We start from the raw sequence: 25,734 nt of genomic DNA, 5'->3' as shown, positions 1-25,734 counted from the left end.
GAACTTGAGATTTTTGGCAAGCTGGAGGACGATTGCACTATACGGTCCGTAAATCACTTTACGGGCCGTATAGTGCCATATACGACCACTGGGCTGAAAATTTTTCCGCGACTTTCTTATTTCCAAAAATTCATAATTAGCCATTCCCGACTTAACAAATCATCATACACTCAAACTCTTCATCATTCCACTCATCATACAAGTACGGAGAAATTTCCGAGGTGTAACATCTTCGATGCATCAATACTTTATCTACAGGCTGCTCATAGGTCCTAGCTATTATGGGATGGAGAGATACATTCTAGTGCGTTGTTCCATCCCCCGTGGGATAGAACATGCGTGGGATCTTTTAGGTGCTCGGGCCCCACATTGTCGTGTATTAGATATACTTTATCAGGACGGTATCTACCATTGCGTCGCTGTTGGTCGGGTACAGTATAATAGGGCTCTTGTGACGGCCATAATTGAGCGATAGCGATCGGAGACCCACAAATTTCATCTCCGTACTAGTGAGGCCACTATCACGCTTGAGGATGTGGAGGTCATATATGATCTTCGGGTAAATGGACGCCCATTATTTATTGAAGAGCCAGCTCGAGAGCCAGATGGTATCTGTAGGAGTTGACTAGGCTCACTGCTTCGTGCTGGAGGAGGGTGATTATTGGGACAGACTCAGGTGTCGTTGGTTTCCCTCTGTACTCACTTGCGCCTTATAGACATCCAATATCCTATTACAGAGGACACACCTCAGGTGGATGTCGATCCTTGTGCCCGTCTGTACTTACTCATCATATTCGGGGGCATCTTGTTCCCGAACACTTCGGGTTCCCATGTGAGTTTACGGTATTTGCTATATATGGACGATCTAGGGCGAGTTGGGATGCTATAGTTGGGGAGCTACTGTTCTGGCTTACCCGTATTGATCACTATGTCAAGCATCTGTGGGCGAGCGTGTGGAAGTCGGCGGATTTTGCGCGCTCCTCCAGGTAATATATTTAAAAGTATGTAATTTTATTCTAAATATAGCTTTTTGAAACGAAAACTAATAAAATATTTTTTTTAATAACCCTTCAGATATGGGTGTGGTCTAGGATGAAGCCTTTTCAGCCCGTAGTATTAAAGACCTTTTGCGCACTAAATTAGTGCGCAAAGGTTAGTTCGATAATATTTTTCTTATTGCGTTATTTTGATACCTCCGATCACTTTTTGGATCATTTAAGTTGCGGACTCATAGTTAGTGGGCAAACAATTTGGTGGAGGGACGTGGAAGGGATCATGACCTTTTCAGGCATATAAAGTGCTCCAAGTTTTTGCTATATTTACCAAAAAGTTTGAGGAAAAATCATGAATAAATGGGGAAATCAGGGGTAAAAGTAGCACCAGAAAAGGTCCTATACTTGGGTGCAGGGGTGAACTTGAAATTATGTGGAACAACAATGGTTTTACAGTCAACACCGGCTCCAGGTACAAAATTTCAATCCATGCCGTCTATCACTGAAAAACTCAACTTTCATTAAATACCAGATTGCCCTCATGGTCGGCAAGCATGTTGACCCTGAGACGCTAGCTTGTTGCCACTTATATATTAGTAGTAGAAGTAGATACTAGATGTCATTAAGAATAAATAAATAAAATTAAAATTTAAAATTACACTAATATAACGAACTAAAAAACGAATACATATAAAAGACAAGTTATATATATTATATATAAAATGAAAGGGAGAGTAGCATGAGTTTGGCCTTGTTGGACCTACAATTTAAACGTCACATCCGAGCCAAAAGAGGCGAGCTTAGGCACAAGTCACAACAGTGCCACGGAAATAACTCCTACAACTCTCAGATCCATCGTCCACCCTCTCTCTCTCGGCAGTGGTAGTTACACTACAAAATGAAAATACACAAATCCAACCTAAGCCCCCTTTAGGAGACTCTTTTTAGGTCCCCTCACTCACTCATCTTCAACAAAAGAGACAAAAACAACACACAACAAAATCTTAAAATGAAAGCACACATCTAAAAGCAAAAAGCAGTTAAACAAAGACAAAACCTTCAGTTTCTCTGTGTTACGGTGCAAAAGGGCATAATCGTCATTCCATTATCTCTCTTTTAATTCAATCGGCACCGGTGGAGTTTTAATCGCCGGCTGCCGTTAAAGGAAGTTCAAAAAAGTTAAAAAAATAACCGGCTGAAATATCAAAGATGTTTTCAGTTATCACAGTTTTTACTGATTAGAAATCTGTTAAAGAGTTTATAGTTAAATGAAAGCTCTAAGACGAAGTCAGACGTCGTCATCATCAAATTCACCGTCACCGTCTTCATCTTCACCGTCATCGTCGGCGGTGACGTCATCATCATCGTGGATACATTTGAGATCAGTTTTATTTGTTGTTGCTTCTTCCTCGCCAGCTTACTGTTCTTCATCTGATCGGTAAGTTATACTACTTGTTCGGTTATTCTTCGATCTGCTTTTCAGTTATTCCTATATCACTGTAATTTTCTTTGATTCAGCTAGCATTTTAGTTAAATTTAGTCTTTTTCTCTCAGATCTCGATCTTGTAGCCTATATATCCAAGTGTCAAAATAGGATATTTTTCCAGATCATTTGTTCAATTCGTGTGTTCTATATGTCTATAGTGTTAGTTTATAGATTCCTTTTCTTAGTAGTATTCGCGTAGTTTTCTGTGTGTGGTGCTTTTTTTTTGGTTTTGTATCTTGATATTTTGCTGTCTTATTTTCCTTGCATTGATTGCGTTTCTTTTGAGCCGAGGGTCTATCGGGAACAACCTCTCTAGCTCACAAAGGTAGGGGTAAGGTCTGTCTACATCGTACCCTCTTCATACCCCACTTGTGGGATTATGTTGTTGTTGGTATATTTGATTATCTTTATCTGTAATTTTTATTTTTGTGATTGTTGTAGTTGTTTTCAATTTGGATATCTTCTTAGGACTTTGATTTGACCCGGTCATAATACTACTATATCTTGATTTTATATCAGTCAAAGGTTGCGAATTTACATCTGATCTTTATCTCAATTGTTTTAAGTTGTGATAATGTGATGACAATTTTTTATTTGATTGTTTGCTGGCTGTAGTCTATATATTTCAGCTTATTTAATTTGACAAAATATGTGAAGGGCTGAAGGCTAATAGCTACTCCCTCTGTCTCAACTTAAGTGTCTTAGTTTTAGTAGGCACGAAGTTTAAGAAATAAAGAGAGACTTTTAATTCTTGTGGTTCTAAATTAAAGTTGTATACTGTACTAAAATGTCCTTTGAATCTTGTGGTTTTAAACTTGTCATGTAAGATGTTTGAATTGTCAACTTACTAAATATAGAAATGAACACTCTTTTTGGGACAGACCTAAAAGGAAAGCAAGACATTTGAATTGGGATGGAGGGAGTATTTATTTTGACCTCTTGCTGCTCTCTCATTTTGCCGTCCTCTTTGGTCGATGCAAGCAGGACTGACTGTACATCTTTTAAGTTCAGAAAACCACAGTACTATTTGCTTCTGAGGATTGATTCAGTGGCAAAAGAATACAAACCATAGTACTATTGCTCGTGATTTTTTTTAAATTCTTGGTGGGGGGGATTGGGGGTGGATTCTCAACCATAAGGAGGAATTTCCAGCATGTATCATCCCATCTAGATGTGGATTCTCTCCTGTTCTTCTTGCTTCTTTGTGAGTTTTAGTTTCTTTTTGTGACGAGTTTTGTACTTCTAATCCTTTTTGACATTGTGCGGATAATTACTTGGAACACTGACTGCCCTTATTTTCATTTCCTTGGATGGAAAATTCTCTTTCAGAATTGGGAGGTGATGTTCGGTGTTATGAAGCGCTTTTTATTTCTCTGATTTGTTATTTTTGGGATCTTTATGCATTGTGTCTTTTTGCGTGAAATCTGAGAGTCCATAGGCCTACATGATTGAATTATACCCATTTAGGGAAGCAAACTAGTATGATCTGCCAGTTATGGCTCGCTGCGCCGTGTTGTTTAAACTGCATGGCTGAACTTCTTACATTGCTGTTTCTGATAGAAGATTGCTTATCCCCTCTCATAATGTTTCTTGCAAAATTTTATTTGGAGGTATTGACAGTGGTGTTAGGATATTTGATTCAGAAGATGTATGAATAGGCGCACATCTACTTATTGCAAACCACACCAGTCAAAGATAATACTTATGCAGAAGCCTATCGAGAGGTTAAGTTGTCCCTATGTATAAGCTCAGTAAATTAATCAAATACATTATTGTTGAGCCCTTTGTTTCCCGCTACTCCTCTACTTTCATGTTGTCCAGCCTCTGCTTCTGGATAAAAATTGTCAAAATGAGTTGTATCTGTAAATCTTTGTGATATTCTCAAGTTGATCTTTTCATACTCAGTTGCTAGGCTATGTGGATAAAAGCTGAATTGGGTTAATTTTCTAATCACCGCGTACCATGAATCGGGCTTTTCTCAGATAAATTTCAACTCTGCATAATTTAATTTTGTAGAGCTTCCTTATTCCTTAGGCATCTTACTTTATTTTGTAATGAATCCTGAAATGTTAATCTTTATGTTTGGGCTGGCTATCTCTTACTTCAAATAATGCACCAAGAAGATGAAAAAAGAATTTGTATAAGCTTATCATATCCAAGATGTAACAGTTGTGGACTTTTGATCATTTAATTTCCTTTGTTTTGATCTGTGTTAGCGCCGGTGAACAATCTTTACCTGTCACCTTTATGCTTTTCCTTTTTATTGCCGGGTAGTTGGAGTTGTGAAATTTGTAATGCTGCTGAATATCTATGTCTTATTAGATGGTAATTTGTTCTCCTAAAAAATTTGATCTCCTAATGTTGTTACATTTAATTGTAGCTGTCGTTTTCCGAAATGTTTAAATATGTCTTTTCATTTCAGAGGTCATCTCAAATCACCATGGTCTCGTAGAAAGAGAAAACATGTCCTTGCACCCCTGCGGTGGAGAAGCTTTTTTACCCCCGATGGAAAGCTTCGTAATGGAGGAGTTAAATTTCTAAAGAAAGTTCGAAGCGGGGTGAGTTCCTGCACCTTGATATTTTTTGGGAATCACATCTTCCCTGTATTCATTTAGTTTACATATTAAAACTTTTAATATTTGGTTGAAAGTATGAAAGGGAAGGGAAGCAAAATGAAGGGAAATGAAAAGAGGGAGTTTGTAAGAGAAAATGATTTTCTTTCCCTTGGCTAAAGGTGAAATTAACACAGTTTTCTTTTGTTTTGGAGTCCAAAAGAGGAAGGGAATGGTGAATTGGAGTGTAGACTGCTTTACTTTTCAAAGTTTATGAGGATTTTCTCCCTTCCAAAGGGGAAAAAGAATCTTGGGGGGCAAATTGGAGATCAGTTTTCTCTGTCGAAATTTTTTCCTCTACTGTCAGACCTAAAGCAGAAAATTTTACCATCTTCCTTTTCCTTCTCTTGCCTACAATCCATGTAAAGGGTGGGTTTATTTGCTGAAATTTGTCTCTCTTATGCAGGGAGTTGATCCTAGCATCAGGGCAGAGGTTTGGCCTTTTCTCCTCGGAGTGTAAGTTTTCCGTCCTCTCGTACTGGTTACCATTGTTAGTATTGAATTATGGTTAATTCCACACTCCTTCCCCCTTTCTTTTCACTTTTGTGTGCCAATTTTAATTGCTTAATTTTCCAAGGGAGATGATGGAGTTCCATTCTCCTGTCTCCAGATAGATGACATTAGACTTTCTTCCAGTTCTGTGAATTAATTTGTTTCCATAATGGGTGAGACCAGTACTGCAGTTTCTTTTTTGGATCTTTTAAATGACTCCTCTTATCAACCTATATATTGTACGGTCCCTGTTTTCTATTGATCTGTTCTGTTAGGGTTGTTTTCTACGGAAGATTGTTAAACGAAACCAAGCTCTGGTCACTAAGTCCGAAAATAACTTCATTCATTGGTGATTTAATGGGTTCTTAATTGCTTTTGTCCCTTTAGATCTGTGCGGAGAAAGGACAGACTCTATATAACTTCTGTCGTTTATTAACTTGGTGAAGTGATGGGCAGCAATTTTTTGGAGGGGGCCTCTGCGTTTTACTAATTACTTTCTGTGTCAAGTTTTATACTGGGTGAAGGCTTGGGTCGGAGCTGATAATTATTCTGTGTGTCTCTGCAGCTATGAATTGGAGAGTTCCAAAAAAGAAAGAGATGCTATAAGAAAAAGGAACAGGTAATGTTTCCAAATTCATCTGCTCTACCTTGATAAAGGTGTCATACAGGAAATCCTCCGTTTTTCAGTTGACAAATCATAATCTTTCTATTATTAGTAGTTCAATTTATTTTTAGACTCCATAGACTCCTTAATGGTGCATAATATGTGAATGCAGAAAGGAATATGAGAGACTGCGGAGGAAGTGCTGCCAACTACTGAGATGCAGTGAAACCTTTAAAATGAGAGTGACGGGTGGAATTGGAAGCAATGGAGACAGTGGAAATCTCATGGAAGGGATGGATTTCCCCGATTATGAAGATGTTGTCAGTGCCCTGGAATCCCTCTCTAGTGGGGAGAGGAGCCCATTTGTTGAGGATTCAGAGAATCAGGCGGGTGTAATGTTGGATGAATTTTCCAGTTCCAAACGAGCCATGGAGCCACATGATGTCTCTGACTCTGAGTCGTCAGATTCTGATTCCTCTGCAGATCATGATGCCAGTAACACTTTCCTCTCTATAAGAAGCATGTATGAGAATACAACCGAAGTGCATTCTAAGGAGGACTCTTCTCCTTCAAAGACTGTCCAGCCAGAGCCCTGCAATGCAGAAGATTTTGCTACATGGCAACGAATAATCAGGGTTGACGCAGTTCGTGCTAATGAAGAATGGATAGCATATTCCACACCCCAAGCTGGAGTAGTATCAGATGGCCAGGCACGCTGTTCCGCGCAGGCCGTTGGATTGAAGGACTATGATCACCTAGAGCCCTCAAGGATCTTCCATGCTGCTCGGTTAGTTGCCATCCTTGAAGCCTATGCGCTTTATGACCCTGAAATTGGTTATTGCCAGGGAATGAGTGATTTGCTTTCACCAATAATTACTGTGATGACAGAGGACCATGAAGCTTTTTGGTGCTTCGTTGGTTTCATGAGGAAGGCTCGACATAACTTCAGGCTTGATGAGGTTGGAATTAGGAGGCAACTAAAAATTATTTCTAAGATTATCAAACATAAGGATTCACATCTCTATAGACACTTAGAGAAGCTCCAAGCAGAGGATTGCTTTTTTGTGTACAGGATGGTGGTAGTGCTCTTCAGGAGGGAATTAACTTTTGAGCAAACACTCTGCCTATGGGAGGTAATGTGGGCAGATCAGGCCGCTATTAGGGCTGGGATTGGGAAGTCTGCATGGAGTAGGATTAGGCAGCGTGCCCCACCAACAGATGATCTTTTGCTTTATGCAATTGCAGCATCTGTATTACAGAGGAGGAAACAAATCACTGAGAAGTATAGTAGCATGGATGAAATTTTAAAGGAGTGCAATAACATGGCTGGTCATCTTGATGTATGGAAGCTACTAGATGATGCCCATGATTTGGTGGTCACTCTTCATGACAAGATATAGAGACCTTTCATATAGTGCCTTCCGAGATCTTATACCACTAATTTATTCTCTTTGCTAAATTCAGCATTAGTGAGTGGGTACTCTTCAAGTTTTCACGTGTTTGTGGTGAGAAAGAACTTTCTACCTGACAAGTGACAACACTGCTGCTGCTTCTGCTGCTTTTTTGGGTCGGAGATTGGGGACACATCTATAACTCGTAACTCTGCCGAGTACAGGCACTGCAATTTGCTCCATTTCAGTTTAGCAATTATAAGAAAGCCTGTGTTCCAGACTGGTCTCCCATGCTCAATATAATATCATTTAAGTTCTGATTTTTAATGCTTATAGAGTTATAGTTACAGGGTCTTTTGAATAGTAGGAAACTTATTGAAAGTCGTGATCTTGTGCCCATATCCCAACTTCCTTAGGATCAAGGAGAGGTGTGGGCTGGGAGTAGTGTGGGCAATTAAAGTATCCGATGTTGGCCATGAGAGCCTTAGAATTGTGTATTTACACTGTTTCGTGATACTTTTAGCAGTTGGGATGTGGAATGGTTGGTTTTTGGTTTTTGACTTTGTGTGCTAAGCACCGGTTATATCTTGCAAAGCAGAAACATTGAAAGCCTTGTACAGTTTGACATGTTATCCCGTTTGCCTGCAACTTGGCTTGCCTCAAATCCGGCGGTAGAACATTTCCTTTCTTCCAGAGCTGTTACAGTGTCCAAGTGAAAACACCACCAGTGGCAAGCTTCTGAATGTGCACAAACTGAATGAGCAGTTAACTCACAATAATACCATATTAGTAAGCCTTACGAGTTTCCAGCTAGAGTAGCTTCAAATCAGGTACTCTCTCGTCCCATAATAAGTGTCTCCTGAGCCAAACATTTTGGTCTCATAATAAGTGTCACCTTAAGAAACCAAAACATAAATTAGCTAGTTCTATCCTTGGACAATAAAGTAACATCTAAATAATGATTGGAAAAGTCACATAGTAACTTGGTATCGTTGGATTTTCAATGTCAAAAGGTTTACTTGTGCATGTTCTAATCAAGATGTAAAAGTAATTTGTTTTTATTATGTACGGGTAATTTGGTAAATTTCACATTGCATTATTAGTTTCTTAATATGCGTGTTTTTTGCTAAAGTGACACTTATTATGGGACGAAGGGAGTATTAGATGATGTTATTCTCCAAGGGGATAGCCTAGCAGTTAACGTATAAAGTAATTGAAGGGTTTTCTCGGTAACATTTACTTGTAGGCGGATTGATTGATTGGTGAATTGGTTGAGTTGCAAGCAAGTTCGGATACCCTTGATATTCTAACAAGAAATCAGATATAGGTAGTGCGCGCGCTAATAATGCTGGATAAAAACATAATATCTGTTGGTCTTACCTAAGTTCCCTCAACGACTAGACATTCCTATCATCATATTGAAATTGGAATTGCATATTTAGGGAAATCAATAGCTGTAGTTCGGGGTTCTAATTCTCAAGATGAATGAAGAGGCAAGTACTATTCGCTTAACCGTTTAAAGAGCCATTTTATGTCCATTCTAATATCCTCTATACTGTGGCACTAAAGGGTAAAGGATGGCAAGAAACACTTTTTCATCTCTTAGGGCACTGGCAAAGCTCATTTACTAAATTCAGCTACTTAAATTTCAAACTTCTAGTTATCGAGTCAACAGGCTGAGCTGCAGCTAAATTTTCTAGTCAGGCGGATGTTGTACAGAAATTATTCAAAATGGAGAAGCACATCTCTCAATACCATAAACATAAACCCCGTGAAGTTATAGTTTACGAGAAGTCGCTACGAATGGCAACTCTGGAACACATACAAACTGATAATTAAGCTCAGCTACTACAGTTCCTTTAATGAACTATAAACCAAGTCTGTCATTTGACAACTACATAAATCAAACAAAAGATGTCCTGACAATCCAAATTAGAATGCAACGGAATTACTTCTCCTTGGTGTAGTGTCGCACAGCAAAGGCTAAGCCCAAAATCAAGAGGGGCACAAGGATCTGCAAAATCTTGATAACAAATTCTGAAGTCTTGTCTGGATTGTATGGGGGTTGTTGTGGAGGAATGTAAGCATGTTTTAGAGGAATTGTTGACGCATCAATATCTCCAATGTAATATTTATCCATCAGCTCTCTAGCAGAATCACTGTGGCCGATATCTTCAAAGTCATTCGTTGCATCTTTCCCTGTTAGACAAGTAAAATTTAGAAGCCAACCTATAGGAGAAAGCCCGAATCAACACTTGCAACCAAGATAAACTGTGTGAATGCACGGGCATTACCTGTTGCTGAAAGCAAAACTTCATCACCACCTGGATGATCATCCATAAATGGAGTCACATCATACACCTGTAGAACAATTTGATACCAGGATATAAATCAATATTCGGATTAAGGAGCGAGAAAATAAGAAATGGGACCCTTAAAAAGGAAAAATATTGGAGATATGAGTTGGTCCACTCTAGATAACATTATAACAACTGAAAGTATCCAAGAAAAATATTAGAAGAGAGATCGACAGTGCAAGTAGCTAAAGCAGAATGTCTACTGTGGAATCCTGTACCCCCAAAAAAAAAAAAAAAAAAAAAAGAGAGAGATAGGGTACTCCGCAGAGTTAGGTATCTAATACCACCTCTCTGAGTAAGAAATTGCTTTCTTAATCTTCAGCAGTTATAGCTGACTGGTTGGTAATAAAGCTGAACTAATGTATTAAATGTATGTACTGCAGATTTTCTTCGAAGTAAATCAGATGCATGTTAAATTTATGTTGTGGAGATAAATCCCTGTTTCTCAAATGAGATCAAAGGATCCTTGCTTTATGAGGTTACTCTATGTTTCAAAAAACTTTTAGGAGCCAAAATTGCTGATTGAAAGTCAAGAACAGGCAGGGGAAGTCAGGTTAAAACAGATTTGACTTATTTAGCATAACGCAAGGCTGATTTAACTTTCCATAAAACATATTACATACTCCTACAAGGTTTACATCTGTGCCAGGACTCGAGAGCCACTCAGGCACGAGAGATACTGTCTAGATGTTTTCTTCTTTGAATCACCAGAACATTAGAAAAATGTCGCCTCGTTGTCTTTTTAACATACGAAATGCTTATATATGTTTATGTTTTATGCCATAACTTCATCAATGCGACGAGCCTATTTTCAATATTTGTGATATTAGTCACACTCTTTTGGGTAATATCAAACATGGTCACTTAGTATCATCGCAACATTCATGCGCGAAAAATCAAAATCTGTTAGTGCTGACCTTAGACCCAGAGAGGGAAAAAAAAAAAAAACTACTTGCTTTATCCACTTCTGTGTACATATATAGTTTAATTGTTTATTTCTACTATCAACCCCTGATCTTCTACATTGCTAATTTAATTGCGACAAGTCACACCTACTCTCAGTTTCCAAGGGGGGAACCTAAATTTATGTTATCAAGATAAACCTTATTAGCATCTGCAAAAAGGTTATTACTTATATAAGGGAGCCTTGGAACAGCACTAAAGTTGTCTGTGTGACCTATAGGCCACGCATGGTTGCTTCATGATACATTGCCTACATATCCCTCTTGAAGTGCAACCTTTTACCTAACCCTACGTAAATGTAGAGCCGGATCTAGGATTTAAATTCTTAGGGTTCAACCTCTTAAATTTTTTATCATTGAACCCCTTATATTTTTAAAATTATGGGTTCATGTCTAATTTACTGCAATTTTAGTAAAAAAAATTCACATAAATTTATGTTCCGCATTGAATGTTATGGGTTCAATTGAACCCGTACCTATAATGGTAAATCCGCCCCTTCGTGCACCGAAGTGCCCTTTTTTTACACTATTAACCTCTTTGTCTCTTTAACGCCACTAGCACCAGATGGGTGCAAAGTCAGAAAATTGACTGGTCAATGTTTAATAGTTATAGAGAATAGAACAGCAGAACTTGCACAAAGCAAACAATCCAACACCTATACTTAAAAACAAAACTATATTAAATCAAAGCTATCCTCAGATTAAAAACAATTCGATAACTTCAATGAACATTACTTTCTACAACCCAACTTATCTTAACTGATAAATGATAAATCATCTCAATAAGTTGATTTAATGGCCAAAAAGAAACCCCATCAAGAATAATAAGAGTAAGACTCATTGATCATCAGAATAATTTGATAGGATTTTTTTTTTTTTTTACTAATACTAAAGATCTAACCTTTCCACTGATGATAAGCCAACAATCTTTAGTCTTGTTGTGCTTTGCAACCTCCTCAAATACATGAACTTTCTGATCTGACCCCATCTCTTCCTACTTACTGCACACCCAAAATTCACCTTAATTACTTTAAACAAAGTTGAAACTCCCACACATAATAAGCAAAACAAAAAGATTCTACATAAGAAATCAAATATAAATGAAATTTATACACACTTGTGCATGTACTTACAAAAGTGGACTTTGTTGAAATGATAGGAGCTTATAATTGTCTTGGATTCTCCAAATCTAAACAATTGTTCACCAAACACCTTTGAATATACAAATGCATATATAGTTGTGAAGGTGTGGAAAAGAAGAGAAATGCCCTTGAAATTTGATGGAAATTACAATGCCATTTTTCACGCCCATAGTTATTAGACTCGAGTGTTGGCTACACGCGCAACAACGAAATTTTATGTGGTCGTGTGCCGACCGGTGGGCAGTTAAATGTTGAAGAGATTAGTACAAATACTTCAATGTGTGATTGTGGCTTTTTTTGTTTTTTCTTTCACTTTTTTGTCCTCCTACTTTCTCCAAATTTGTGCGTTTTTTTTTCCTTTCTAAAATTATTGTTATACTCCCTCCGGCTCAAATTATTTATCCTAGTTATTTTAAATTATTTATTGTAAAAAATAATTGTCCCAAATTATTTGTTATTTTAGAAATTCAAGGCACAATTAGGTGTTTTTTTTTCCTATTTTACCATTAGTAGAGTTCTATCATTAATGCAGATGACGCATAAATATAGTAGATATTTAACGGAGAGAAATTACAACTTAGACATACATAAAGGTAGAGTTAATAAAATACTCTTCCTAATTAGTATTTCTTAAGGGGCGTATAAAATAAAATAAAAAACGACATATAATTTGAGATGGAGGAGTAATTATTTGGTATAAGAAGATCTATTGTCCAATTATTTTGAATTTGCATCGTGTATGACCATTTAATGAAGCTCTAAACCTTTAATTAAGGGTGAAGAAAATTCATTCATGAAGCTAGAAATTTTTAATTAAGGGTGAAGACCATACATTACAAGTCCCCCTTTTTTTTTTAATATTCCCCCATAACTCTTAGCGGTGCTTTTTCTATTTCATGTTCTTTTTATTGGTTGTTAGGTAGGAAAAATATTATCTTTGGAAATTTGAGTCATAATACGTTAGACATTAGCTACAGCACTGTTTAGTTAATTATTTATTTCCACCGTTAAAATTATTTACTTTAATTTGTTAGTCGTATTGATCTAAGTTCAGAAATACTTTTTTTTTTTAATTCGAATTTCATAAAATGTATATAAGGCAACTTTTTCCTCCTATAATATGGATTTTAACTATGACGTCCTATTGAATTTCGAGAAAAAGATGGTTGGGAAAAAAAAGAAACAGGAAAATTCAGCTCGTCGGAATTGACATCTTACGTTGGTGTTATCTAGCCACCAAGATTGAATGTGGTCTTTCAATTGTCTAGTTAAAAGTGATATACAAAATTATTAAATTGTATCTCAGCTAATGGAAATCATAAAAAGCTAGAGGAAAAAGAAGGCAATGGGATTTGTAAAATGTAGACTTCTTTCAAATGGCCAAAGCGTATTCTTAGTTGGAATTTCTACATATATTTTGGAAATGTACAATGAAGAGAAACGAATGACATGAGAAAAAAAAATGAAACAATCCGAAAACTTCATATTTGAAGCGCCAATAACATTGACCATATTTTGATGTGAACTTTGTTCACCAAGCGTTATTAAAGTAGATAATTTCTGTAAACTTCTAAAAGTCTAGTGTGAGTGGATGTTTTCAGCGTAAACTTCCAAAACTCTAGCGTTTCGGAAATGTTTACGCAAGAGCATGGAAGTTGATCATGTGCGTCAAAAAGCTTTTCAGCTTTTACACTAAGAAATTGTAATTTATTTATGTTGAACTAGTGGTCCTTCCGTCTATTTTTACTTGTTCATGTTTTACTTAATGCACGCCTTTAAAAACAAGATTTTACATAACCAACTTTTTTAATTCTTGTTCCACAGGTTCAGCAGTGGCCAAAAATTGGCAAACGTGGTTGTGAACAACGGAGACGGTTGAAGAGGAATAGGAAAAGAGAACCCTGGTTGCTGAGAAGATTAAAGAGCACTTTGACGTATTTTATTTTCACTTTACCGGAAAGGAGATATTGACAAAATAAGAATCAAATAAAAGAGCATGATCTTAGAGAGGGCAAATCAGTCCAGATATATTATTTTTTTATTAGTAATAAATAGTATAAAATAGTTATTACAAAAAAGTTAAAATAGGGGAGGTAACCGTAATATTGTAAGCGTGAGGAGAGGTCAGTGAAATAAAGCAAAATGTGAGGTTAGGTCTCTGAAATTTTCCCCACCAATTTATACTTACACATCAAAGCAAATTATATTCCTTTTGTATCTATTTGTTGTTCTGGATTCAAAGTGTTCATATAAGGCTAAAGTGTTCATCCGAAGTCATCTTTATTGGGAAATTCCTTCGAGCTCATATGGCCTAGACTTATTTTATTTCAGTATTGCTTGATATTTACTTGATTTCATTACTTTGTTAGTTATTGTTAACTCTTACTTATAACAGATCAATTCGCATATTCTTTAAACCACTAACAAATTCAACTGTACATTATTTTTTTTGGGAAAAATATCAAATGGACCGAGGGAGTATATAAATACTTCCTAGACAATAGACTTTTAGAAGTTTACACTGAATGCATAGTCATTCGTAGAGTAAAACTTAATCCACGGGAAATACCTCCGCCCGCAGAAATAGATGAATTCTATGGATTTACAATGGAGTTTGTTGCGTTTTGCACCCTTAACGTATGTTTTTTTTTGCGGTTTGCACCTTGTTCTATTTTTTTTTTTTAATTTGCACTCTAATCTCTTTACTTTCTTGCAAAATAAGGAAAATAGTCTTTTTTAAATTTTTCATGAGGGCAAAAATGGAATATAAGTATATTATATATTAATAATAATAAAAGAAAAAGAAATGGCACAAAAATAGAAGACAACTCAATAAAACGATTTTCATGGCCTCATCATCCTCCTCAGCTCCTTCAGCTCCCCTGCAGATTATGAGTAATCCAGGAAGCTTTAAGTCAACTATATACAAATTCAGCCTCAGATGCCAATTTCAAACAACACCACCTTATCCAGTCCATCTCTTTTGGCAGCTTGGCATTCCAAAACAACCAAGATGAATAACGCTGAGGGCATATAAAAGAGCATTGATGATTTTTTCTTTTGGATAAGTAAAAAAAAGTTTTGATGATTTAGCTTTTAATGTACTCTTGGTTTTGATAACATTACATCAAACATGAGAACTACCTTGCTATGCAGTCCATCTTTTTTTTTTTTTTTCAATAGGGAATATCAAAAGCATTTTCCACCTACCTTAAACTTTAGTGACGAACCTGAATGTGTTATGTTTTATCTCTGTTGGGTTTTGCTATGTTCCCTTTTATGTTTCACTTGAAGACAATGATCCACTCCATGGCCCCGCATAATATAACGTTTGCAGGGCGAGAAGGATCTTAAAATTCAAGAAATGTCAAAACAGCTGTATCTAAGAGAAAAAGATATCAGCAACTTATGAAGAAAAATTGCAGACGATATTGAAATATACAAGCATTTTTTTATTGGGTTGCTTTTTTAATTTTGTGTCATTTCTTTTTGTATTAATATTTCAATTTTTCCCTCATGAAAATTTTAAAAAAGGTAGTTTCCTTATTTTGCAAGAAAGTAAAGAGGTTAGGGTGTGAATCATTAAAAAAATAGTTTAGAGTGCAAACCACAAAAGAGGACATACATTAAGGGTGCAAAACGCAAGGGACTCTTTACAATGATAAAGTGGGAAATGATTTCATTTGCCTATTGAACCTTGTTTCTGTGGTTTCTACTCTCTTTTTTAAGCTAGTGTTCCTTTTTAACCCCATTTAAGTTGAGTCAGTCAACAGAGCTTATTCACGACTTCACGTTTAGTCCTCAATATTTGTTATAAGAAGATAATAAGGGGTCGTTTGGTTAAAACCAAGTTGTTCTGAATTTACTCACATGATTGTGATATAAAATTTATCTATATATTAGCTGATATCCTCAATCAAACCCAAAATATATTAAATCCAAATTCTATACCGGGATAAAACATTAGTCCCTCCAACCAAACGACCCTAAGGTAAGACTCGAATTATTAGTTATAGCTTACGCCTGCTTGGCAATGATATGCATATCAGTAGTGCCAAATCTTGTGTGATTAGCTGCATTCTAAAATATTAAGTAATAACATTATATATTACTTTATTTATCTCATTCTATGTGATAAACTTTTCTTTGTTCTTGTGAAAAAATTGACACCTTATTTGTGTTCAGTTTGATCTTAAGGTTCTTATTTTAACAAAATTCTGACCAATTGCTAGAATTTTAAGTTGAATTTTAAGTTGTGAGGTAAAACTTATCTTGTCGTAACAACCTCAAAATTTGGTATACAAATTCTGATGAATTTCAAATTGATGACAAAACTTGCATTGTCACAAATTCTGAAGGAGAGGGTTGCATTCTGATAAATTGTCAAATTAGACCACAAAATCCTAACGGGTCACCATAACCTAGTGTGTCATCAATACGTTTTTGCTTCGAAATTATCCAAACCAGCTCTAAATGGCTTCAAATTTTATATAAAACTTTGTAATATCATTCCTAACAATTTATAGTGGTTGGATCATGTAACCAAACCTTGAAAAATCAATAGACCACTTTGTCTTTTCAACTGTTTATTCAATTCAACAAAATTCAATAATGATGTTCTTTAATTTTTCTCCTACCAAACTAATCCAAATAATTAAGAATAGACAATATAAGTCCAATACAACATTATCCGTTCAATTCCTCCCATAAATATTTAATGGAGGGAGAAAGGATGAGAAGAAAAATGAAAAAGGAAGAAGAAGGTGGATGAGTAGAAATTACGGCGAAAGTCCTCTTCTCATAATGTTTCTTAATAGAGCCAGTAGTTAAAACACCATTCTTACTTTCTTAGAAAAGTTCTTCCATATATCTTAAATATAAAAATTAATTAGTTTTTTATATTATGATTGTGTTACCTAATTCAACCCAACCCGTTCATTTGACACCCCTGCTTGTAATATTTTTTTTGCACGGATTGCTCTTCAAACGCGTTGGTCTTTAATTTTTGCCCTTCGCCTAAAAAAGTAGCAGAAAATACCTCGATGTTCTGGATTCGAACCTTGGCAAAGTCAAAAAAATAATAATTTCACAAGGTTAGGGTTTCACGAAAGTTATGCCTAAGGCCTAATTTGGTTATGCTGTAAGGCCTAACTTAGTTCTTGCCTTATAAGGCCTAACTTAGTGATGCTGTCGTTCCAAATTAGGCCTTATAAGGCATATCTTCTGTATTTCTAAGTTATGCTTAAGGCAGAAGTTATGCCGGACAAGGGTTGAATATATATATTTGTTTTAACTCTGCTGGGATTCTATTAAGACCTAACTTTTTCCTGAGTATGCCTGATTTTACTATGAAATTCTGCCTTGCGGGTTTTTTTTTTCTTTTCAATTAAGCCGAAGTTCAAACCCAAAACCTCGAAATATTTTAGGCAAAGGCTAAAAATTAAAGACCACCCTTGAATATGCACAATCGTGCAAATTACCCTACATGTAACCAAATGTAAGCCTCTGGACTCACCAACAGTTGATGTGAGAGCCCAATCATTAGTGGATTGGGTCCAAGCCCAAACTTGAAAGTGGCTTGTGATTCTGGCCCACAAAGAGCGCCTCCAAGTGCTTAATCATCATTGAAGGGTATTTACGTAAATTACTCTCCTCTCCGACAAAGCGTCTAATCCTCAAAAGTTTTCTTGATAATCAAGACGAGTATCTATTATAAAAAATATTGAAACCCACAACACCTTCCTTCACATCCAACTGAAAAAAAGGAACCCTTAACTTTATATAGAGAGAAAAAAAAAGAAAAGAAAAAAGAATCTAGTGTGTTATAGGATGAAAAGTGGTTCATCAGAGACGAAATTCTTGCAAGAATTGATTCTGTATGCGGCAAGTGCAGCATTTAGTTGCCTGGTATTGTTTGTGGGGCTCCGACAACTCGACCCGAACCGAGAGGCATCAAAGAAGGCACTTGAACACAAGAAGGAAATTGCTAAGCGCTTGGGTCGACCCCTTATTCAAACCAATCCCTATGAGGTCAAATATACCCTTAAAAACGTTTTACATATATGCTTCGGTTCTGTTGGTTTTATAAAAGATGGTTGAAAATGTCTCGAGATAATTTTATTTAGCATAGAAAGCTTTAAATAGCCAACTTAACTACATACAATCAGCAGGATAATTTCAAAATCTATCCAATAACAATTTAAAATTCAAAAGTAGTTACATACTAAGCCTAACCAACTTATTATGCTAAAAATAAAATTACTGCAGTAACTGCAAGGAATTTTGTAGTCGAAAGAATTCAACACAAAAAAAAAAATTATGTATGTATGTGTTTACATCTATATACATGAGGCTGTGCTTATTTTTGGTCTTGGTTAATGCTGTTTTCTGCTTGTTCTTGATGAGCGGCTTATAGGTAGTTGAGAGCCGAATTCAGGATTTAAATTTGATGGGTTCAATATATAGGTTTGTACCATTATTACTCATTACACTTGTGAAATTGAGGTTAAAGATTTTTTTTTTTTTTGAAATTGTAGTGGTATCTCTCACTTTATACCCTATGAGTGCATGCTTCATCCACCATGGTATGTAGTATCTGCTTCGAGAGAAAAGAGTGTAGTAGGTGAAACAGTATAAAGTGCAGCATCTAATTGCTATTTGAATAAGATGTTAGCTTGTCTCCTATACTTTGCTGGAAATTATATTTTTGGCTTCATGAAGTTTTACTGTTTTGGGACTTTATTGCTGTAGGAACTCAATTTTCTTACAGAATAAATGGTTTTCTGATTTGAGGTTATGTTGAAATGAACTCTCTTTTCCGCATGGATGTGCCAAATGCAGTGGTTACACCTGTTGCTTTCTATGTACATCTGCCCGTGTTTATTTTGAGATGCGGATTTAACCCATTACTCCCTGTGACAATGGGTTCAAGCTACTTTATATATATGTGTGTGTACGTGTACCCAGAGGCGGATATAGAATTTTGAGTTTATGGGTTCTGGATTCTAGAAAACATGGATTATCAGGTTCGCCCCTGCGTGTACCGCTGCCTTCAATATGCATGCACATGTGCTTATCTTTGGTATTGGTTATAGCTCTTGTCTCCTAATTCGTGACTATACCGATTTGTTTGTAATTGAGAAGCAAATTCAAGATTTAAATTTGATAGGTTCTTGCCACTGAACCCATTAAACTTGTGCCATTGAGGTTAAAAGTTTAATATTTTTTGTAATTTTAATAATCTTTCACATATACCCGTTGAGTGTATGCTCCATCCGCCACTCTTTGTAGGTCTGCTTTGAGAGAAAGGTGTGTGTGTAGGTGAGACAGTATAGAATGCGGCATTAATTGCCATTTGAATAAGATGTTAGCTTGCTTCCTATAGTTTGCTGGATTGATTTGGATATTTTTGGCTCCGCGTGAAGTTTTACTGTTTTGGGACTTTGTTTCTATAGGAGCTCAAATTTTTTACAGAATAAATGGCTTTCTGGTTTGAGCTTATGTTGAAAGGAACTCTATTTTCCGCATGCATGTGCTTTGTCGGCTGAGAGATTGAAGTTACGAGCAGTTGTATAGCAACCCTTGTAAATGAAAGTTGTAAAGGAGATTTCAGTATGCTAATCTTGATTGATTTTGCAAATATTAAGATTTAGATGTTCATGTGCTATTAATTAGTACTAGTAGTTATGTTGAATTAGTCATCATTACATTGGTGAGACAACACTTTTGGTCTAGTAATATTGATGACATTGGCTGTGTTAAAGAGTGTAATGTAGCTTTTAGAACTTGCGCCCATCTACTTGTGAAATTGTTGTATTTGTAAGTCTAACTCGCTGTTCTGAAAATTTGGTTTAAATTTTATTTTTATTGAAGACGATAGTGTATTTTTATTTGTATTTATCGGTCTGAATTATTTTGATTATCAGACAGTGCACATTGTATTCACTTCTGTTGATTAGGATCATTTTCCTATATATTTTTGAGAGCTTCTCCCCTCCCAGAGCACCCCCTTCAATTTAGTGACTAAGGGTATAATAGCCTGTGATATCTGAAAAATTATGTTTAGAAGACAGATTAGTTTAAGTTTTAAGGAGTGTATTTTGTTTCAAGTAGAATAATTTGTTGCTTGGCGTGAACAATTTCGAGAATCAGACTTGTAGAACATTTTATCTTATAGTAGTAAAAAACTTATCATTTTCATATTGAATTCAATCATTCTCATATTGAGATGGGATAACTTATTTCTCTTTCGTACTTTGTGTGAACAGGATGTGATAGCATGTGATGTAGTGAACCCTGATCATATAGATGTGGAATTTGATTCCATTGGTGGGTTAGAATCCATTAAGCAAGCGTTATGCGAATTAGTAATTCTTCCCATGCGAAGGCCTGAGCTCTTTTCTCATGGAAAGTTACTGGGTCCACAAAAAGGAGTATTGCTTTATGGACCACCTGGGACTGGAAAGACCATGCTTGCCAAAGCAATAGCTAAAGAGTCAGGCGCTGTTTTTATTAACGTGAGAATATCAAATCTGATGAGCAAATGGTTCGGTGATGCACAAAAATTAGGTGAGTGTAGATTTTACCTTCAGTCTTGCAGGGTTCTTTTCTCAGCATTATCTATTCTTAGGTGTGTCGTTTGACTTGCTGAAAGTCTCATGAATAATTGTATCTTCTGAATCTCGTTTCAGTGTATTGAAGCTCCAAAAGCATTATACCCAGTCCAAAAAGTAATTGTCCGAGAGACCCGCAAGGGTGGCTCAGTTAGTTGATCATGGGGCTTTCATAATGGAGGTCTCAGGTTCGAAACCCTCTGCCAACGACAGCAACAGCAGGGGATTTGCCTTCTAGGTCGAGCTCGTCGCACAGGGCTTGCCTAGTGTGGGTTACCTCTCCTGTGTGGTTTGCGAGCTATTGCACAAGAGCTGGGTTTACCCTGTGCGCACCCAAAGGGTAGCGGCTGCGGGTTCCCATGTCATCAAAAAAAAAAAAAAAGTAATTATCCGAGAGAACATAAGTATTGTGTCATGTTACTTTATTTAAGGAAGAAGTCTCTTAATTTTTGCTGGTCCTTTCTACATTTATCTCAATAACCAGAGAGATGATCTGCTAATTTTAAAAATCTCTATCAACTTTTTTATGATCAATGGGACTTCTTTTGCTATAAACACCGCTGTATGAACTAGTGAAGTTGGAGAAATAAGAAAGGAGAGCCTGACTTTCCTAGTAATTATTAGGAACAGCTTTCAAGATAATGTTGTCTAATCACCAAAAGATAATGCAGCTCTTTTTTTACTTTTTGGCAAGATTACGAGTTCTGGGGGTCAGTGAGGTTATCCTTTTATAAAATGATGCCTGTTTAAATGGCTTATTTTGAGTGGCAAGAATGGTGCCCCACATCTGCCGAGGATTTTCGGGAGCAAAATGTTACAAGAATTACAAGATAAAGTAGATAATGGGATTTGATGCTTTATAGCCTTGTTAATACCTGGCATGGACTCTGGAGTATGTTCAAGGCATCAGTTCTTTTTCCAAAAAAAAAAAAACACCTTGAAATTTAGGATATATAGGTATGAATAGTGTGTTGCTAAGTTGCACGGAATTCACTTTCGTTGCCGCACCCGTGTCGGATTCTCCAAAAATGTACTACTTTTGGAGTATCCGACATGCACCCGGCGATGTTTTTGAAGAGTCCGTACAACATAGGTGTGTTGTTTACTAGGATACAGTTGTACTCTTATCCTAGCTTGCTTATAAAGTGAATAAAAAGCAAAGTACTCTTATCCTAACTTAACCATTTAATTTTTATTTTGAAGATCAAACTGAAGTTTTCTTTACCATTGAGCTTTCATACTTCCTTGCTTCATATGTTTTGTTGCTGGAAGTAGTTTATGCTGTATACAACAGGGATACCTTTGTCTTAAAACCAAACATAATATAAATACTTAGGTGATTTCTCCATCTGCTTAAGCCTTGGAGAGTTATCCGGTACCTATGCTGGTGGGAGGTATCAGGTATCCGTATGTCGGAAGCTGTGGTGCTGTCATCCAAAAAAGTAAGGTAAGAAAAGTGAAGCATTCATCTCTATGGATTCTTTGTCTGATTTGAGGCTTGATCCTGGATGAAAAAAAATGGAAACTACTGGGCTTTCCATTGTCTTAATAGCAAAATGGATCTCAAGGAAGAAGAAGCTGTGACCTTTGTCCTGGAAAATCCGTCTCGAATTCCTCACGAGTAACCCCCTAAGTTGAGGTCATTAAAGCCTCAAAGCCATAAGTATCATATCGTAATTCTAATTATATTGCTTAGGATGCTCTTACTTGTATTCTTTGTATGATGGCTCATGTGGATGGTTTGTATATCCCTCATGTCATGTAATGTGTTAAAAGGTCCTTTAGTTCTATCTAGTGTTTCAGCATAGTGTTATGCAAAACTAATTGAGTATCTTCTGAAAAGTGCAGTTGCTGCTGTATTTAGTTTGGCACATAAACTCCAGCCAGCAATTATATTTATTGATGAAGTGGATAGCTTTTTGGGTCAGCGCAAGAGTAGCGATCACGAAGCATTAACAAACATGAAGACTGAATTCATGGCTTTATGGGATGGTTTTACCACAGATCGTAAGTTCACCACTTAATCAGTCGATTACTTTACCAGTAGTTTTCTCCCACCAAGCAGAAGAAATATACGCACATATAATATGTATGTACATATGCATGTGTATGTGTGCATATTGATGTATATGTGTGTGTGTGTGTGTGTGTGTGTGTATATATGCTGTAGAGAGGAACCGATTGGTGAAATTCATATCATTTTCTAATTCTCAATCCTAAGTTGGATTCGGCATATAAATCCTCAGTATCCATTTCTTTATTTTGAGGATCCATCGAGGGGTATCAAATGGGCAGGTTGGGCTGAATTTGGGCGGATGCCGCGGGTCAAAATGGGTTGAGTTAATGACCCGCTCAAAAGTTACTTGGGCTGAAATGGGCTAAAAAGCGGATCATAACCCAACCTGCCCTATTCTTACTGAGTTTTAATTTCTTTGTTTATTCTTTTACAATTTTTTAAGTACCTGATAAAACTATTTTTTTTCTTTATTGTGGTTATAAAGTCTTTATGAAAAGATTTTGACAGGGTTTCTCATGGGTCAATTTGGGCTGCATATCAACCTAATTTTTAGATGGGTTGAGCAAAAATGGGCTGAGCCAATTATTGGGCGGGTTGGGCGGGTCATGTTTTCATGGGCTAGTTTTGCCATCCCTAGATCCATCAAATTTGAGATGGGTCGTGGCTTTTATCTAGTTAATGTGTTCTAGCTACAGTGTTCTGTCGGCTTTAATCATTGTCAAATGCCTGATGTAGAGAATGCACGAGTAATGGTCCTTGCTGCAACTAATCGCCCATCCGAGCTTGATGAAGCAATTCTTCGACGTCTTCCTCAGGCCTTCGAGATTGGGTTCCCTGATCGCAAAGAGAGAGCAGAGATTCTGAAGGTGATCCTGAGGGAAGAGAAGGTGGAAGATAACATCGATTATGACCGCATTGCTAGTTTATGTGATGGATACACTGGTTCAGATCTTCTTGAGCTCTGTAAAAAAGCTGCCTACTTTCCTATCCGTGACCTGCTTAATGACGAAAAAAATGGAAAGCCTTCCGCGGTTAGTATTATGTTATTTAATTTTTGTTGAAATTCTAAGTTGAATTTGTATTGGCTTAAATGCTTACCTCAGTAAGCGACCTATGGTTTATCTTATCCATTGATACTAGTGGCTTGGGGTTCTCAAAAAAATAGAAAAATATGGGAAAATGAAGATAAAGATTGCTTTGAAATTTAAATCTAGCTTTCTTTGGGTACGAAGAACATTAGCTGATCAGCTTGAACTGCTTTAGTTTTGAGGTCTGTAAACTGGCAGACATAGAGGGAGGCATCGGTACCTAGAAATCTTATAAATATCCCTCCTTCACGGTTCATTAAAATTAAATTTGTGCATGTCTAGCCTTGTCATTTTCTTTTTGTTTTACCTCAAGTTTGGTTCTGTTTTTATTTTTTATTTCTTTTAACCTCAACCCTGATTTTAACGAGTCCGTGATGAAAAAGAAATGCATTCTTCAAAAAAGTAGAGAATCCTTTCATTTTTTGTTTTGCAACCATTACCCATATAGTTTGCAACTGCAACTGTGATATAGTTAGTGCTTGACCCTGGATTAATGGACTTGCGCTGTTGAGCTTGATGAATTGTAGAATCTATTTGTGATATTCGTTTCTGCTATGATTGTTTATTTTATTTCTACTTATTTGGATTGGGAAGATTCATTAGGAAAAATTTGACAGTGTCTTTGCACGGGATTGTCGGGAACATGCTTGTCTTATTTTTATTTGTATCTTCACAAGATTGTCAGGGGACAAAGCTCTTTGGATAAATATATTGTTGTTTTTCTTCGAGCAGGACCCAAGGCCATTATTAGAATCTGATTTGGAGAAAGTTATAGCTACGTCAAAAAAGACACAGGTTGCTGCAAATGAATACAACACCTTGCGTTCACAGTTTGTTGGATTATCAAGGCATACGGAGACAGATGATTCTCCAGTCCAAGCTGCAATCAGCGAGCTCTCTAAAATTGTGGTTTCACAAATTTTAAATCTCCAGGCAGAAAACCAGGATTCTTAAATGCCACTAGCAATTGCCATACAGTATTATTGAATGTAAGATTTTGATTGTTTGTTGGTTATGCCGGGTGCCATATACTTTCTTTTCAAGCACCGTGTGCTGTTATCCACCTTGTTAAATTTATAACAGTAGTAGTCATTTTATCATTGATTGATATTCACTGCAAAGGGTGAATTGTTGTATGCTCATCTAATGTCTAATGAGTAACTGAGCTACATAGGCTGTTAATCTTATTTTTCACTTCATTTTGGTGGTGTCAGGGACTTGCATGCATATGTGGGAAACTGAAATTGGGTTCTTTATGACGCCGCGTCTTGGAGAACTTCGTATCAGGTTTTCTGCTATTGTATTATATAGGGTAGGTGATGACAAGACTTTTTATTGCCAGGTGAACTGAATGTTTAAGTTAAAATGTTCAAGAAGTTCTTGTAGTTGGAGATGTTCTTGCTCTTTCCTTTTGCTTTGTGATGTCAATTTTGCTTCTGTTTTCCCCGCATGATTTAGGTTCAAATGAGGAGGTAGAAAGGACATTGTCGCTCATTGGTTGAGTGCAATATATTAGGCTAACTAATTTAGTTAGGCCTTGGATTTTCTATTAAATGATATTATAGCTCTACATCTATCCATGTAATAAAACATATGGCTCTTGGCCTAACAAACCTAATGAATATTGAAATTGTATTAAAATTGTGAAAATGATGAATGAAGTGCTCAAATTTTGATTTAATATTCGGAAAAAGAGTAGACAGTTCAGAAAGGATGTGTGTATAATACAGACATGGTGTTTGGTCTATCAGAGAAAATATCTGTATCCAGAAAATTCAACACCCTGTATTTCCCACTGTCCTTTTTTTAGCGATATACCCTCTTCGCTCTAGAATAACATCTGTATCCAGAAGGTGGTGCGTTTAAGAGTAAAAAGTAGAATACATACGTGTTATTGTTCAACACGTGTTCAAATATGTTCGAACAATAACACGTATGTAATCAAAAACTCTGTTTCTGACTCCATAGTCCATACTAGG

At 36.4% G+C, this 25,734-nt stretch overlaps 3 protein-coding genes across 6 annotated transcripts; 2 read left to right on the top strand and 1 right to left on the bottom strand.

Moving 5' to 3' along the window:
- The first annotated feature begins 1,761 nt into the window (after positions 1 to 1,761).
- LOC132639761 (rab GTPase-activating protein 22-like) lies at positions 1,762 to 8,209 on the top strand. 4 transcript variants are annotated; one of them, XM_060356190.1, is made up of 6 exons: positions 1,762 to 2,430; positions 4,125 to 4,202; positions 4,901 to 5,036; positions 5,497 to 5,546; positions 6,148 to 6,201; positions 6,359 to 8,209. In XM_060356190.1, the coding sequence occupies exons 1-6, from the start codon at positions 2,261 to 2,263 to the stop codon at positions 7,584 to 7,586; spliced, it is 1,716 nt and encodes a 571-aa protein (XP_060212173.1). In that variant the 5' UTR covers positions 1,762 to 2,260; the 3' UTR covers positions 7,587 to 8,209. The 4 variants fall into 4 exon arrangements, with proteins under 4 accessions (XP_060212173.1, XP_060212167.1, XP_060212178.1 ...); XM_060356184.1 differs by having other exon boundaries at positions 4,122 to 4,202; XM_060356201.1 differs by having other exon boundaries at positions 2,293 to 2,430; positions 4,099 to 4,202.
- Positions 8,210 to 9,299: 1,090 nt separating this feature from the next.
- Positions 9,300 to 12,238, bottom strand: LOC132639785 (cytochrome b5-like). The gene is made up of 4 exons (XM_060356209.1): positions 12,030 to 12,238; positions 11,798 to 11,897; positions 9,872 to 9,938; positions 9,300 to 9,776 (listed from the first exon to the last, which is right to left on the bottom strand). The coding sequence occupies exons 2-4, from the start codon at positions 11,882 to 11,884 to the stop codon at positions 9,526 to 9,528; spliced, it is 405 nt and encodes a 134-aa protein (XP_060212192.1). The 5' UTR covers positions 11,885 to 11,897; positions 12,030 to 12,238; the 3' UTR covers positions 9,300 to 9,525.
- Positions 12,239 to 17,743: 5,505 nt separating this feature from the next.
- Positions 17,744 to 25,140, top strand: LOC132639756 (uncharacterized). Its single transcript, XM_060356181.1, has 6 exons — positions 17,744 to 18,068; positions 20,306 to 20,606; positions 22,499 to 22,657; positions 23,403 to 23,698; positions 24,488 to 24,744; positions 24,970 to 25,140. The coding sequence occupies exons 1-5, from the start codon at positions 17,868 to 17,870 to the stop codon at positions 24,707 to 24,709; spliced, it is 1,179 nt and encodes a 392-aa protein (XP_060212164.1). The 5' UTR covers positions 17,744 to 17,867; the 3' UTR covers positions 24,710 to 24,744; positions 24,970 to 25,140.
- Positions 25,141 to 25,734: the final 594 nt, after the last annotated feature.

The sequence above is a fragment of the Lycium barbarum genome, chromosome 1, assembly GCF_019175385.1.
Source record: "Lycium barbarum isolate Lr01 chromosome 1, ASM1917538v2, whole genome shotgun sequence".
Lineage (NCBI taxonomy): Eukaryota > Viridiplantae > Streptophyta > Magnoliopsida > Solanales > Solanaceae > Lycium > Lycium barbarum.
This window is presented reverse-complemented; position numbering and strand designations above follow the sequence as displayed.